Raw genomic sequence first — 16,093 nt, forward strand, 5'->3', positions numbered from 1 at the left:
ATTATTTCACCCAAGGGAAAAGGGTGAAAAGTCGCAAAGACACAAGGGAGAGTAACAGCCTTTACCCAAACCATCATCATGTCTTCAGAGGGCAGAAAACTCCACAATCAGCATCTCAGGTACAGCAGAAATGGTTATTCCTGCAACTCCAGAACACTTGGGTGACATAAAACTAGAAAACCAACCCAAAAGCAAGCAGCAAGTATAATGCAGCATTTCTTCAGATCATCCCACTGCTCCCCCGGGGAGGGCGGAGGAGGTGAGCGGCTCTGAGAGGCGGCATTGCCCAAAGCAAATACAAAAAGTGAGAGCAGAGCTGGTCCTGCACAGGGTCTGCACCCCATCCTTACGTTCAAAGTTTAGCCAAGGTTTCCCCGGGTGCACCCAAAAACCACTAAGGCAGAAGAGCAGGGAGTAGCCCCTTCATTTCCCCTCCCCTCAATCATCTGGATTAATTCTGGATTAAAAAGAGACGGGGACCAGCAAAACCTGCCTGCAGCTTCTCTGCCAGGACTGGGGGAGCCGGGGGGATGAGGACGTCCTCCAAGCCAGCCAGGCTGAGAGACGCCACGATGCTGCAAAGCACAGACCTCAGGGATGCCGCAGTCAGAATGGGGGTGCAGCACGTCCCCTTTCTAGGCTGCAAGAAAAGGAGTAAAGCCCATAATTCACTGATAGGTGGGTGTTTGGTTTTTATTCCTGACTCATTTATAAGACCTTTTGAAATGCTGTAGATACTGAGAGGGATGTTCAGCCATCGCTTATATCGATTCCACTGCTCTTGGGCCGGCTAAGGAAAATGAGAGAAAGAGGGTCCTTCATTTAACAGTGCCAAAGCTGTGTTCTTAAGGCAAGAGCCAGAGCAATCTGGATAATATAGAAGGACCATCAGCCCAGAGTTGAGGCAGTGGCAGAGCACAGCGCGGTACTGCACCAAGTCTCGTGGCTATGAAGCTACCCAGGATGGAGGCGATGGGACAAGGAAGCATAGCCCAGGGACAAGGCTTATCCTACACAGTGGGATCTACCCCAGCTGCCCAAGGACGATGGGAGAAGGAAGTCAAAGCCCTGCTGGGAAACAGGGCACAGAGCAAAATGCAAGCAACTCACAAAGCACCAGGGCAGCATTTCCCAATGCAATCATTTGCTCCATCTGCAACCCAGCCCCGAGCATCCACAGCGCATGAACCTCTGACGAACACGAGGAGCGGTTGTTAAAGCCAGAAGGTGAAGCGGCTTGTGGCCGCCAAGGACAAAGGACTATCAGAGCTAGCGTTCACAGCACCCGCGGGAAGCCAAGCGAGACCTTCCCAAGGAAGGCGAGCACCCAGCCAAAGTGCTGGGAGCAGAGCTGGCTCCCACCAACAGGCTGGGGAGCTACTGAGCTGCACGGCTGGGGGGAACAGCCCCGCTCTCAGGGACAGGACCAGCATGTTGGAATACACACAGCACCAGGGAAGTCTATGGCACAGGTGAAGGTGACAGGCAGGGGAAGGGGAACGGGAACACGCAGGATTTGAAGGGCTCTGTCCCAGGAAGGTGCACAGAGGTACCATGGCAATGGGCATGGGCTTACGCCACAGGCGTCTTGTACATGCCAACTGCAAAAGGTCTAGCAAGAAAATTTAAGCTACTTTTCCACCAGTAAGGAAAGTAACCAAAACGTCCCTAAGGTCTGCTTTCTGTTTCAAATGATTCAAGTATTTCCACGGTGCCTTTCATCCTGGGGCACACAAAGGTGCTCTGGGTCCCTTGCAGCATATACACATCCCCCTGAGCTTTGAATATTATCTTTGTACCTGTCCTGAGCCGGTGCATCCAAAGGACAGAGCACACTGTACCCTGCACCGCCCGGACACTCGCTGGGAGAGGAACACCGAACCGCTACTGCTGCTCAGAGCCGTCTCCGTGAGGCTTTCCAGGGCGATCTCAGGCAGAGGCTTGAATCCATCTCCTTTCACAGTCTCCCATGCACCTCTTCTTCATCGTCAAATACGGAATCAGCTTTCACCGGACCTACTGCACAGCAACACAGGTTCCACCTTGCAAGGCTCTGTCTGCAGCCGTCGCCTCTGATCGGGCTGTTAACCTGCTCTTCTCGAGCTGCAAGGTCCAGACGCTGGTCCAGCACGTCCATCCCGTGGCACTGCCCTCGTCCCACACCACCGTACACCCCGGCAGCACACATACCCGTGGACACCGATCCAAACACGGCCCAACATCCCCGGCGTTCAGTCTGCATGCAGGGTGGGAATGGGATGGTGGCATTTACGCAGCTCAGCCAGGCCACAGCCTCGTATTTCCAGTTGAAGAGCCCCTTGCTCTCTCCAGGCGCACATCTGCACTCTCCCCACGAGCATCCCGGCAGCCTCTACTGGGCTGTGCGAGCTGCCTGCGCTCCAGAGAGCAGATGGGAACCACTTCTCCGTAGCATCCGGGACCTGATCCCTAATGAGGCTGATCTTTAATGGCCAATTTATAACATATTATAGTGTTTTATAAAACTACCAGAAGCAGAAGCCAACCACAGTAGCTCAGCTTGCATCGCAGACACAAGCCAGGCATCCACCACCATTAATTATGTCAAAAACCAGCATTACCCTTGTGGGACTCAAGGGGACAAACCAAATTTGCAATTTTTCTATTTGTAGTCATCGGTAATACTTCCCAAAAATAATTTTATCTGTTTACAAAGACTGCAAAAATTGTGCCAAGCAAGCGGAAGCATCTCTCTGCCTGTCCCCAGGCAGTATTTAACCCCCAAATCGTTCCCTCTCATTTTGTTTTCCCCTCTCTCTGTATACAAAATGCCTTTCCCAGGGCAGCACCACAGGGCCTCCCCAAAGTCCTGGCTCCTGTGAGCTGTCAGTGCTCCATGCTTTCAGGAGCAAAGCCTGGATCACCTTCCCCAGGTGCAATCCCAGATCACAGCCTGGGGATTTTTGCCTATCATTAAAATGCTCTGACTCAGGGACGGCACTGCACGGCAACAGACAGGCTCCATCCTTTGCCAGGGCATTATTTCCTGCCCATCACTGCCCATTTATCGAGGCTGCGGTAATGATCCCTGCCTGTGTGCTCAGCTCGAGGCAGGAGGCATGAACGCAGCGTAGCCCATTTTTTTATCATTGTGCAGAATTATATAAATGCCTCAAAGCCCAGGAAAAAGGGGGAAGGCACCTGGGTCAGACCGTGCTAGTCGTGATGCTGCTCGTTCAGGCTGAGTTAGCTGAGCTGAACATCCCTCACCAGCTCGCCCCCTGCCCCAAAGCTGTTTTCATGGCCGTGCCGGGACACCGGTGGGGTGGGCAGCAGGATCCCACCACCTTCCTCCTCCTGCCTGTGCAAATGGAGGAATAGGGTGTCAGACCCTCTGCTGAGGCCACAGACTTCAAACGGAATCTTAAGGCTAGAGGGTCGTGGTGCAGCGATGAGAGAGCGATGTGCAGTGCTGCCTCAGGAGCGAAAGCACACCCAGTGCAGAGGATAGAAAACTCATTACCTCCCTCCATCCCTGGTAGGCACATCCCTGTAACCAGCACTGCCTCCACACCCACAGCCCTGGTGCCCAGGACACACAGAGACCTGGACCAATTCATGCTTCTGTGACTCATGGTAAATAAAAATATCTCAAGCAACATAATTTGCTGTAATTATCTCAAATCAAAGCACAGGAAGAAGGAAATACAGTGTCATAGCTACAATCAAATCAGATCAAGTTAAAGCAGAAACGATCACGCAAAGCGCCCAACAACCTCACTGCTATCCCAGCAGGGCGAAGCACTGACACTGGCTCTGAAGATGTGTTTTCAACCCACGATCAATGCCAAAACACCTCCCAGTGCTGAAATACTCCGCTCCTTACCATCCTCACAACACCAGCACAGGCCAAGCAGGATCGACCCGAGTCCCCAGAAAGTCCTCCTCCCTCGAGGTTTTTGGACTATGAAGATAGCTGTTTGTGAAACCCTGGCTCCGTGAAAGCCAGGAGGTTGAATGAGGTCTTGGCTTTACCTACAGGTGCAGCACTGGGAAAAGCATCCTAAAAGGGCCAGGAAAAAGTAAAACCGCAGCCTCACAGGGACCACCATCATGAGCAGAAGAGCAGCATGTGCACTTAACTATTATTTTTTAAATTATCCTTACGTTTCCTCTGTTCCATCCTTCTGCACTTGCTCCACACACACACTCACCAGAGACTTTGGCATCCTCCAGCGCCAGGCTCCTGGAGGCATGCTGCTCTCCAGCCCAGGGAAGGGAGGCCTGAGGACCAGCGTTACCATACCTCTTTCTCCTGGGAGCCCGAGGGAAAGCTGACCAAAGCCAAAATAAGCAGAAATACAAATCTAACTTGCTCCTCAAGGAACCTGCAGCCTCTCAGAGCACCAGCTTTGGTCCAACGGCTTGTGGGTAAGAGCAGCCCCAGATCCAAGCAGAGGAGCCCTGCTTCCACACCATCTCCACCCAGCTTTTCAGCTCGTTTCTTGGTACCACTAGGACAACCACTGCAACGGGAACATTCCCGCTCGTCCCTGCAGCACAGCCAGAAGGGTGGGGAGAGGGTTGTCCAGGGTCTGGACAACTCTTTGTTTCCCTGTCTGGGAGAGGATGGTCCCAGGGAAGTTGCTTTGCTGCGGCAGCACAAGACCCACCAACTCCTACGGTTACTACTGAAGATTATCTGTAAAGTGCTGGAGGAGAGAGAAGCAGCAACATTTATTCTTATTGCTGAGGATAAAAGATTCACTCAGGCAGAAAGGCGAAGCAGCCGCAAGCCATCGCCTGGAGGTCTTCACACTTGGAGCACAGCCAAACGCCACAGCATTAGGGATCCTTCCTTTGTATCAACTCAGCCAGGAAAAAAAATAAAAAAATAAAAAAAGGATTTTGCTTTGCTAAGGCTGGTAAAACACCCCGAAGGTCAGGAAATACTCACAGAAAGAGAGACTCCGGCCAGGGCTCCTCACTCGAGGGCAAAGACCGCAAGCGATTTGCAGAGGCAAACCTGCAACCTGCCCGACAGACTTGCACCACTCGGGACTTCAGCAGCCGCCCGAATGGGGGATTTCCCAATCGCAGTGATTCAAGATTACAAACCCTCTTGAAAGCTGGAGAAACTTATATTCCTAAATGCTTGGGAGCTAGGGTGAGGGAAAACATGACTCCAAACTATTTTTTCCATCCCTAGTGATGGCTGACAGGTCCAACTCAGAAGAGACCTGTTGAGGGCAAAGCTGTTCCTCACCAAGACCCAGCACGTCCCCGGCACACCAGGGACACCTGCGAGGCTTTGCCATAAACTTCACCACACACGAGATGAAAAATCAAGGCAGGGCAGCGCAGCATCCCTCCCCAACCCACCACAGCCCCACCAGGATGGGAGAGCTGGCAGAGCGAGGACTGCACGAGGGTGATGGCGAGGAACACGCAGACGCCCCGGCGCTGCCCAGCAAGCTCCTGCTGCAAAGTTTTCCAGCACATCCACTGTGTCCCAACGCAAAATAAGTTTTCACAATGGCTTTGAAGGGGGGTTTCCAACACAAGCAGGGGATAAGGAGACACCAGAAGCAGGGCATTGAGGACTGGCTGAGGTGGAGGATGCTCTGTGCTTGTTGCCTCTGGATGCCACCCTTACACCTTTCACCAGTTTGGCCCTTTTGGATCCTCAGCTGCAAGCCCAAGCTGCCTCCCAGGAGCTCCTAAATCACATTAAGCCTCAAACCAATGTCCACTAGCTGGGCAGGGCCAGGGCGGACCAGGGGCTGTGTGTCTGGAACCTACAAACACCTTAGAGGCTCTAAAGGAGCCAGGAAGGCATCCCTGCTCCCTTCACACAGGGAATAGCTTTCAAGGACACAAATACTATTTTAATACATGGTTTCCAGCCATGCCACTCTCCAACACAGATCCCAGCACACCCTGCCCCTGCAGAGGGAAGGGGATCTACGATGGACCCCCCCGCAAAGGAGGACAGCAGTGCTTCTACCTGACCCTTGCCCCTCTCTGTGCCGGGTGCCAGCCGGTGCTGCCAACAGCAGCTCTACCATCTGTTCTCTGCAGAAGGAAGATCCTCCCTCAAGCAGCAAACCGTCACTGGGTTGGCAGGGGGGCTGCCCAGCCCAGGACCCCCCACCCGTGCTGGAATGCGGGTGCCCCCAGACCCCCTTGGGGAACAGCATGTCCCCAGCTCACAAGCTTCACCTCGGCTCACCTGCTCCTCAAGGCAAGACAGGTTTATAATGGCAGACAGACATTTAGCAAGAATTCACATCATTCTTCTACAGCGAACAAAAGCTACCCAAGAAAATAAACACAAAAGGCTGGCAGCAAATATTTGACAGCAAATTGCAAGGTTCCTCTTACTCCTGTGCCTTGGCTGAGTCAGCCCAACTTCCATGGCATCCTCCTGAGGTTTCCTGCCCTTCCCAAACTCAGTGTCCACTGAAGACCTCCTGTGCCCATCAGTGGCACACAGGGACCACCAACGATTTGAATCCATCCCCCTCTCCCTCCTGCAGCCCAGCTCTGCACCGACCGCGCACTGCTCGCCGCAGGGCTCACTGCTCCGCACCAGCATCTCCGGAGGCGATGCCTGCCAGGACCCCGGGCCAGAGGTGGCCCCGAGGCAGAGATTTTGGGCTAAGCCTGCGTGGAAGGTGCCATCAGCCATGAGAGAGCATGACCCAAGTCCAAAACTGCCGCTTTTGCCTTCTGCCTGTGGTATCGGGCAGGGCTGCTGTGACATGCAAGCATGGCAGAGCAGGCCTGGCCCCCAGGCACCACAGTAACCCACATAACAGCTACAAGGTTTGCAAAATCCTCCTCTCCCTCCTGCACCAGGAAGGTTTTACAAACTCAGTTGCTGTTTTACGATCCACATGCACAAGGGAAACAGCTGTAAGAGCTCAAATACGAGACATAGACCACCATTAACAGCAGCTTTTAATAAATCTCCTCTCCAGGAACATGCACGGCTTATATTTTGTACACACTACGCACCCTAAAAACACACGCCCCTGCAAGCCGAGCCCCTTCACTCTCCATCTCATACTTTGTTTTGACTTGCAAACCCAACTTAAAGGCAATCTGTTGTGATTTTTATTTGTAGGGCACTGGCATGAAGCAGTTGCTATAGGAACAGCCAACCTCACCGTAAGCTGGGAAGATTATTTTTGGAGCTGTGATGCTATTTAATCTATGTAAAATGGATCAGCAGCTATCGGCCGTAAGCCTCTTCGGGCTTGTTTCTCAGCCTGGAGAGCAACACGAAACCTCAGCGCCCAGAGCAGCATCTCACGAGGAGGCCATTAAGGCAGAAGCTCCCTTTACATCCCTGTCTTCCGTCTCTAAAACTTCCCTCAGCTAACTATTTCCCATTGCTTGCAACTTCTCCGGAGCTGGTGGAAAAGCTGCTGGCTGGAGGCACGAGGCAGGCACTTCCCTGCGCTGGCAACACGCCGGGCCTTTGCACTGCAGCTTGCGAGGAAACCCAGCGACACGGTGCCTGCCGGAGGCACCGCCACGCAGCACACCCACCCCAAAATTATCGGGGAGACCTGGAGCAACCCCAGGGTGCTGCTGCTCATGGTCAGGCTGTTTCAGTGCTGCTCCCAGACGAGCAGAGCTGGGAAGCCTCTTCAAGGGATAAGCCAGGAGAAGGCAAAGGGATTGAAAGGTTTAGCATTAGACCTTTTATCCTAAAATTCCCAAACTGCATCCGGAATCTGGCTGCAACATCTCCAGCCTGAAGCACCGCAGCTATGCGGCACCGCACCTTGGCTAGGGAAGGCAATTAATCCCTGCTTACCTTCCTCTCCAGGTCCAGCACAGATGGTCTCCTCTTCCTACATCCCACACCTTCCTTCTCCACTCTGTGAGTGGAAAACTTCCCAAGTATCCTCACCTTCAGAAAAGTCCTCGTCCTTCCTACATCACCTTGAATTTCTCCCCAAGCCTCCTGCAACCCTGAGCTGCTCACCCACCACTTCGCCGAAGCCTCTGGAGCCTCTCAAAGGCAGGGCTGGCCCTGCACAAAAAATTAAATCTGCCTTTCTGATGGTAGAAAAGGGGAATGAGCAGACGAGGGGGGTGAAAGCACAGGATCGATATGGCAGGAGTGAGGCCGAGCCAGACCGGCTCCTCCGTCGCAGAGGTGCTGAGCTCTGCAATGCCCGGCACCCGCCAAGGAGCCAAGCACAACCCAAAAGCAAACTGTGCGCTGCAAGCTATCCTCTGCATCCAAGCAGGTTCATTTACCTACAGGGAAAGGAAATCATTGACTGCAATCCACAGGTAAAATCATAAAATAATAGAAGGAGCACTGCTGACTTTAATCAAAATAGTATTTGGGTTCCCCCAAAGCCACAACCACAGTGGTGAAGACTGGGCATCTCAGCAGCTGCCTTTTTGCCTATCAGCAGCAAGAACTGTGGGTCTGCTGGCGGGGAGCTGAGTTTTGAAGCATCCAAGTCACCAGCCTGGCAGCACCTGCCTTTAGCAACCCCAGGCCACCATGATTGTTCCCAACATCCCTAGAAAAAGCTGTCTTGGTGCTGCCCAGACGACCACACCATCAGAAGCAAAGCATGGCTTGTTCCTCCATCAGCTCACTGAGGAGGTAGAATTGGCCAAGCCACCCATGGATGAATTCAGCATCCATCTCTGGAGAGGAAAGGGAAACAACAGAAAGCAGAAACAGGGCTAGAGTCATTGACTGCTCCATACACCTGTTGGAATGCAAAGTTGGTTGCAATGAAAAAGGAACTCAACCAACCTACTAGTCTTAGAGCAGCCCCGTGGAGCAGTAGAGGCCGTACAGGGTGAGCATAACGGGCCCGCAGCAGGATGCAGGTGATGCTCGGTGATGTTAGGCTGTTCAGAGTACTCCTGGCTTGTGTCTGCAGCTCGTCTCAGCCACTCCTGGAGACCATTTCCCCAAAGCACGATACGCATTAACATCACCAAACCCCACTTCCCCAAAGCATGATACACGTTAACATCACCAAACCCCACTTCCAGAGCACTTTGGCTCTGGGCGTGCAGCAGCACCTGCGCAGCATCCCTCCCCTTCCAGCCGCATCCTCCTCCAGCCAGCCACCAAGTTCAGCATCAAGCTCGGGGACATGGGCACTGCAGGAGCTGCAAGCCATTGGGTATCAGAGCCACAACAAAGTAGCTCTCAAGCTTGCTCTTCTCAGACAAGGGAAGGAAAGTGCCGTCCAAGGCTGCAGGCAGCACTGGAGGCTGTCCATGGCACAGCGCTGCACCTGAGCATCTCTACCGGTGATGCATCGTGCCGGGGTGGTACCACAGGCATCACCGAGAGCTGAGGCTGCAGTGCTGTGCTGCAAAGGCAGGTCTCCCGTGCGCATGAGGAATGACAGGGCAATAAAAGACTCTGTCATTTCTTCCAAAAAACCCAAATCAGATCATCAACATGCTGCCTGCACAGCATGAAGCCACAGAGTCCTGCTGCTGAAGATGGTATCAGCCATGCAAGAAGAGTGCATTTTGGCTGCAAGAAATCCTGCGATTCTTCTCACCGTATCGGCAAGGAGCTAAGCCAGATCAGCTTGCCACGGAAAAGCACTTTTCCCAGACAGGCAACAACCCACCCAGCAGACCCACTGCTGCAAGCAGCCCCAGCCCAACAGTCACCACTGAAATCCCAGCGAGACGCTCTGCTGACGCACAGTGAAAGCTGCCGTCAAGTGCCAAAGAAACCACACTGCTGCCCATCTCCACAATCCACAGCCCAAACCACTCACCTTTCCACAGCAGCACAGCCCACAGCTGGTCTCCATCAAAACAACCTCCTCCTCCTCCTCCTCCTCAGAGGATGCTGAAGCAGTAAATCAGCAATCCTGTTCCGAGACAGGTTTCAGCACAGCCAGCTGATGCCAACACTCCTGAAACACTGGAGTGCTGCTGAAGCAAATGGTGGAGCAGCATTGGTGCTTTTAACAAACTGCACGTGCTAACGAGCTTCTCTCAGTGAGAACCAGGAGAGCCCAGACCCTTTGCTGCCGTACTCTCCCAGGTCCAACGGGCAGTGTATTTAAAGGCTGTTTTCCCCATCACTATGGAAGTCCTGCAGCGTGCGATGTCCTTCCTATCACGCATCGCCATGCAGTGACTCTGGGACACGATTTTGCTCTTCTGGGGACAACGGGCTGCCCGCGGCCAGCCCGGGCAGAGCACACAGGCTCTAATAGGCACCAGAGATTCAGGAGCTTCCCTGCCACTACAGTTTCCAAGGAGAAAGTCAGCACAGTCCATGCCGTGCCTCGATCCAAGCTTTCTCTCCATAGCTGTCACCAGAGGTCTACTGGAAAGCCCAAAGAGCCCTTCATCATCTGAAGCGTGTCCCCTGGAAAACTCCCCAGTCCATAGCTCAGAGGATTACAGAAACGGGTAACTCAAAGCTCTTCTTCCACCTCGCTGTCTTGAGGAGCTGATCCAACCCAACTTGTTTCTAATGTTTCCAGAGCACCAGCATGTGATTGTTGTCACAGACAATAAGGCTTCCTACTAAAAAAGCAGAACTTTACCAAAAAAAAAGAATCTAGCCCTGGTTCTCATGTCAGTGTTTATCACCACCTCAGGTCACCGCAAACACTTAACACTCAAATTTCTTTACAACACTTACAAAGGACAATGTATTCAACGCCTACACGTTTCTCCCACCTGATTTTGGAGGTCTGAACACCAGACCCATCACCCAGCCCTCGCTGCCCACGAGGAGCTGCCAGGGCAGGAGCAGCCTCCGGAGCCACTGCCTACTCCTCTGACAACAGAGGCAGCCCCGCGTGACTCGCTCGGACATCTGACTTTCAGATGTCTGACGCAGGTTAAATTAATTTCTGCTAAAGTCTTACCTCCTCCTTCCCTCTCCCAGGGCAATAAAAAAGTGCTGGCTGTCAAATCACTGTCCCTGCAGTGGATGGCGCTTGACCCGGCTGCCCCTGGGGGAATCCCTGGCCCGGAGAACGGGGAAGGACGGCACAGGTCCAAGGATGCTGAGGGTGATGCAGTGTGACATGCGGTCCCCAGGGACGAGCCGCAGGAGTCGCTCCTACAAACTCAGAACTGTTCCCCAGCTGAGCAGCTTGAGGTGGATCACAGACTCTGCCTCCCTCCTGCCTCAGTTTCCCTCCCGCTGCCATCCGGAGCTGGTGCCTGGGAATCATGGCATGTTTGCTGGGTTTGGAGAGGATGAAAAGAAACACAAGGGTGGGCAGGGACTGGATGGACAGGACATGACCCAACTACAAAATACAATGTGAAAAGAGCAATTTTTCACCCTCAACCACCTTTTTCTCAGTTCTACCTCCTGTGCGCTTTCTCCTGGCCTCTTCCCATACCTGTCTAGGAGTTTTGTATCTAAACACATGAAAAATATCACGCTTATTTGGTAAAAGCCTTTTTTCCTCCCACAGGCAAAGTGGAGGAGGTCCATGAGGACAGGCAAGCATCAAAGTCAACCTCTGCTGCGGCAATCCCAGACAAAACTCCGAGCCCTTGCTCTTTACAGTTGTTCCCATGAGTAAATACCACAGAAACCAATCCCACCTCCTTAGGAGATTCCCTATTTATCCCATTGTCAACCAGCCTCCCTGCTGACACCACGGGTTTGATTCAGAAACACCAGCCTTTCCCATCTGTGATTATCCAGACCTCTTGGAAACGTTGATCACCCGTCATTTCTCAACCGGAGCAATTTCCACATTGGCTCTAGAAGACACATCTGCTTTCCTCACTTTTAATAGCTATGAATATTAAATGCAAACGGGTATCTATATTTAATGGTCTAGCCTGGCTGCCAAAAGATAGATGGATTTTCACAGCATCTGCAGATGCAGGCACAGGCAGTACTTCTGTGGTTATAAAGAATTACGCTGGAAATTAATCATGAAAATAGTACAGCAAATAATCATTCATAAATCATTCCAAATTTGGGTGATCACTTAGCAATTATCACCAACCTGGCAAGGCTATTTCTTCTCCCAGCTAATGCAAATGGAAAGCTGTTCAAGCAAATGGAAGCCTAAAAATAGCAAACATTGGCTGCTTGTCACAAGCTGTGACATTTCCTGAAGTCACATTTGGTGCAAGCAGGTGGTAGGCACGAGCCGAGGTGGGAAGACCCCAACCCAGCAATGGGGCTCCACAGAACAAATCCAGAACTCAAAGACCACTGCTCCTCACAAAATATCCCATCAGATTTGCCTGAAATCCCCAAGTACAGTGGAGAGAAGTGAAATGAATAAGTCTTGGAGAAATTAAAGTCTAAGGACTTGAGTGATGTGATCTGTGTTGGCCCAAGGTTGAACAGGGGGTTGGACCAGAGACCTCCAGAGGTACCTTCAAACCTAAGTTACTCCAGGACTCTATGCTAAGTGCAACTTTGTCACTTGGAATAATCACTTTTGGTTAACAAATCGGATGTAATGCTAAGTTGCAATAACACGGGAAATTCAACATACATATCCAGTTAAAAATTAACAGGTAAAATAAGGAAGATACAAAATGGCCTTAAAATTTTTGAAGCCCTTCTTTGGACAACAGCTTGGACAACATCCTCCTACCAGACCATGCTGAAATAAAGAAGGTAAGCAACTTCTTCCATTTTGATTTAAAAAAACGTTACTACTATCTCTTGATTTCTATAACTGTGATTCTCTTAATACTTTGGTGCAGCTGGTTGGAGCCAAACCTAAGGGGAGAAGTGATGCTTTAACGTGGCCCTGTAGGGCTTGCTTTTTTGGTAAGCAAACACCACAGTGACACAAGGACTGAAAAGACTATGAACGAAAGACCACAGGGATAAAAGGCAGCTGGGATTAATCTCTGCCTCACATCCAAGACAAATTACAGCTTACAAGGAAAGCAATCAGACAAATACACACCGTTACAGCAGGGAATGTGTCTAAGGGAGCCAGGACCCCAAAGCAAAGGTACTGAGGCTGATCCCATGAAGATGCCTCCTTGGAAGAACAATGCTCCCGAGAGGAGGCTGCCCAAGGAGTTTCTTCCGAGACATCAGAAAGTTGATGCAAATAAGGCCAACCAAAACGATTGCTAGGTCTTGATCTGCTCTGGCACCAACCCTTCACCATTCTTGTGACTGACATTTTTGCTCTTAGGAAGACCTGTTTCCAAGGGATGAGCAGTCAGCTCCATCCTGCCCATCGCACAATAACCCATCCGAGCCACCAGCCTGAAGCAAAATCCACTTTATAACTGGAGCTGCCTTGGGACTACAGCCTCAGTGCAGCACCAGCACCCACTAGCCTCCGTGAAATGAAAGCTTGCTTCAGTGCAAGCAGACGCTAGCTAAAATTTTTCTTACAGGCTGCAGGAATACCACAGGACCACATTTCCCCCAAAAAAAACCAAAAAAACCCGCACTAAGTTTCATTTTCAGGATTCAATTGGCAAGCAAACGGTATTTGTCCCATTACAGCACAGGACCATAGAGAAGACTTAAACTCACAAACTTCTTCTGGCACAAGCTATCTTTGCCGTACAAGTCCTGAAACCAGTGAAGCTACACCAGGGATGAATTTTGAACCGCCTTACATTGTCAACTTCCTTTCCTATGAAATACATATTAAAAAACAAGCCTGAATGGAGAGTGGACATACCAGTCCATTAATGCACATAAACGACTTCTTGTTTCTTGAAAGAAAAGCAGTGGGAAAGCACAAAGTATTTTTATTACAATTACTGCAGCATTCCCAGCCCAGCTATTGAACATTTTATTGCTGCAATTAGTAGATGATGATCTTACCAGTCAATAAGCCTCAGCAGCAAATGCTGCACTTTATCTGGATTGCAGTCATTCTCTCTTTCTGGCACATACGGGATTTTCCAATTACCCAACCACCTAAACAACTCCAATAAGCTGATAAATTAGGCTACAAAGACATACAGATGGGTTTAAAACACACCAAAAGGCCGGGTTTAAACTCAAAGATGGACACATTGGAGAAATGGAGACTGAAGTGCAGGACATGATAAATGCAAGATAACATGCTATATCAGCAGCGAGAACCAAACCAACAGATATTGGGCAACTGCCTGGTTAGCAGAAAAGGAGCCAATAATCATGGCTTATTATAAATCCAATATAAATTACAATGGAACTTCTAAAAGCAAGCTAAAAAAAGCAAATAAATTCAGGGTTATAGGAACAGAAAACTCATAACTGAGACATGCAATGTAATTTCCAAGAAGTTCCCAACAGCCTATGCCCGGTTTGGGATACTGCACTCCTCAGACACACGTGCACCGTAAAAAGACACCCATGAGGATGACGTTGGGGATGGAAAACACATCCTGCAGGGAGAGACCGAATGAAAGGGCAGTGTTTAGCAAAAGGGGGAGAAAACGGACCAGAGGCATGCTAACAGTCAACAAATAACAACTTTTATAAAGTACAGAAGGGATTGATCTGTTCTCCATGTCCGTAACAACCAAGGGAAGCAGCAGCCATGAGCTTAAAGGGGGGATGAGGGGGGAGAACATGGCAGGGATCAGTGCTGTTTCGACAAGCCTTTCAAGTGGATTTCTTCAACAGCTTTCCAAAACTCTTCTCAGGAGAAGCCAGGAGGACTTTGCAAGAAGATTTTGGGTTGACAGCTTTTGGAGGAGGTGGAAGGCTTTGGGGTTTTTTTTTTCCTTTTCCTCTGTCCTTTGACTACAATATTTTGCTCTCCATTTCCATTGGAATAAAAAGTTTGGCAGCTACCAGGAGAACTACAGAGCCAGACCTCAAACCTGCTAAACTGGAGTCACAGGGCCTGAAGAGCAGAGCTGGCAGGGAACACAAGCGGAGATAAAAATGAGCGCAGCTGATGCTTTTGTTAAAATGCTGGAAAGCCAAAGTTAGCCCCGCTGGACATGGCCAAATGTCCCCTCCTGTCCCCTGCGGACAGTTCTGTATAGCAGTGGGAAAAAAATGGTGGTGAAGGTGTGATTATAGGGAAATAACCGCTCATTATCAGATAATTGGTGGCTCATGCTGCATGTCTCATCACCAGAAAAGAAAATAAAAAATTTTAAAAAATAATTTTAAAAAGGCCTGATAAAAATAGAAACTTTTTCATTATATAGCTCCGAACAGCAATGACACGCAAAGTACCGACCTCCCAGCAACAGCTCAGGGTGCAAAGATCTGCTTTGCTGCTGGCATGTGTTAACACTTGCCTCCTGGTTTGCAAGCACAGCCAATTGCAGGCCCCGGGGACAGCAACTTTGCTTTTATTCATACCTGCAAAACTGGCCAGGCTGCTTCCCTCCCAGGGGATCCCTGTAGAGAAGGTCCAGACTAGCCCCACCGGCACCACGGCGGGAGGCAAGCGTACAAGCCAGGTACTTGCAGCATCACCTCCTGGCTCCTGGTTTCCTTTGCAAGTCCAGTAAGGGTCTGGGGACCCCAACACCTCCAGCTGGAGAGACTGGAGAGATCACTGGGAGCCCAGCACGTCTCCAGAGGGTACCACATTTCAGTAGATCAAAACTTTATGGAGCAACTACCACCAGGGAAGGAGAAAAAAACAACCACCACCAAACACTTTAGGGCCACCCCATTCTGGGCAAGAACCAGGACCAGGACCCGTGACGAAGAAGGTCTTCGCTGAGAGCTCATGCAGGCACACGGTGCGCTGCTCCAGGTCATCTCGATGGACTGCGCCCATCCGTCAGGACCTTAATTTCCCAGCACATCCCTGACAGCTCCAAAGCCGCTTGGTCCTGCTGGGAGAAGCCTGAGAAACGCTTTGGGGTTGGGTCCAACCAGCACACCTTCAGGCAACAAGCTGCCTGTTTCTCAGAGCAGGTATTCCACAGTAGCAAAAGGGTTTCTGCCACCCAGGCTCCCGGAACACTCCTGCCTCCCCCCTTCCCCAGGGATTCAAACTGCAGAAGACATCTCCTTTTATAATCATGCAATGGTTTGGGTTGGAAGGGACCTTTAAAGGTCATCTAGTCCAAGACCCCTGCAATGAGAAGGCACATCTTCAACTAGACCAGGTTGCTCAGAGCCCCCGTCCAACCTGACCTTGAATATTTCCAGGGATGGGGCATCTAC

At 50.9% G+C, this 16,093-nt stretch overlaps 1 protein-coding gene across 9 annotated transcripts in view; it reads right to left on the reverse strand.

The window, feature by feature from the left end:
- The window catches only part of OSBP2 (oxysterol binding protein 2), a 122,453-nt gene that overhangs the window by 33,867 nt on the left and 72,493 nt on the right, over positions 1-16,093 (reverse strand). The window contains exon 1 of one of the 9 annotated variants that reach the window (XM_049804109.1): positions 1,800-1,833. The exons of the other annotated variants lie outside the window; for them this stretch is intronic. Coding sequence (XP_049660066.1) covers positions 1,800-1,818 — 19 coding nt within the window. The 5' untranslated portion in view covers positions 1,819-1,833. Of the gene's footprint in view, positions 1-1,799; positions 1,834-16,093 lie in introns of those variants that run through there. 9 annotated transcript variants of the gene reach the window in all.

The sequence above is a fragment of the Accipiter gentilis genome, chromosome 7 (assembly GCF_929443795.1).
Source record: "Accipiter gentilis chromosome 7, bAccGen1.1, whole genome shotgun sequence".
Classification (NCBI taxonomy): domain Eukaryota; kingdom Metazoa; phylum Chordata; class Aves; order Accipitriformes; family Accipitridae; genus Astur; species Astur gentilis.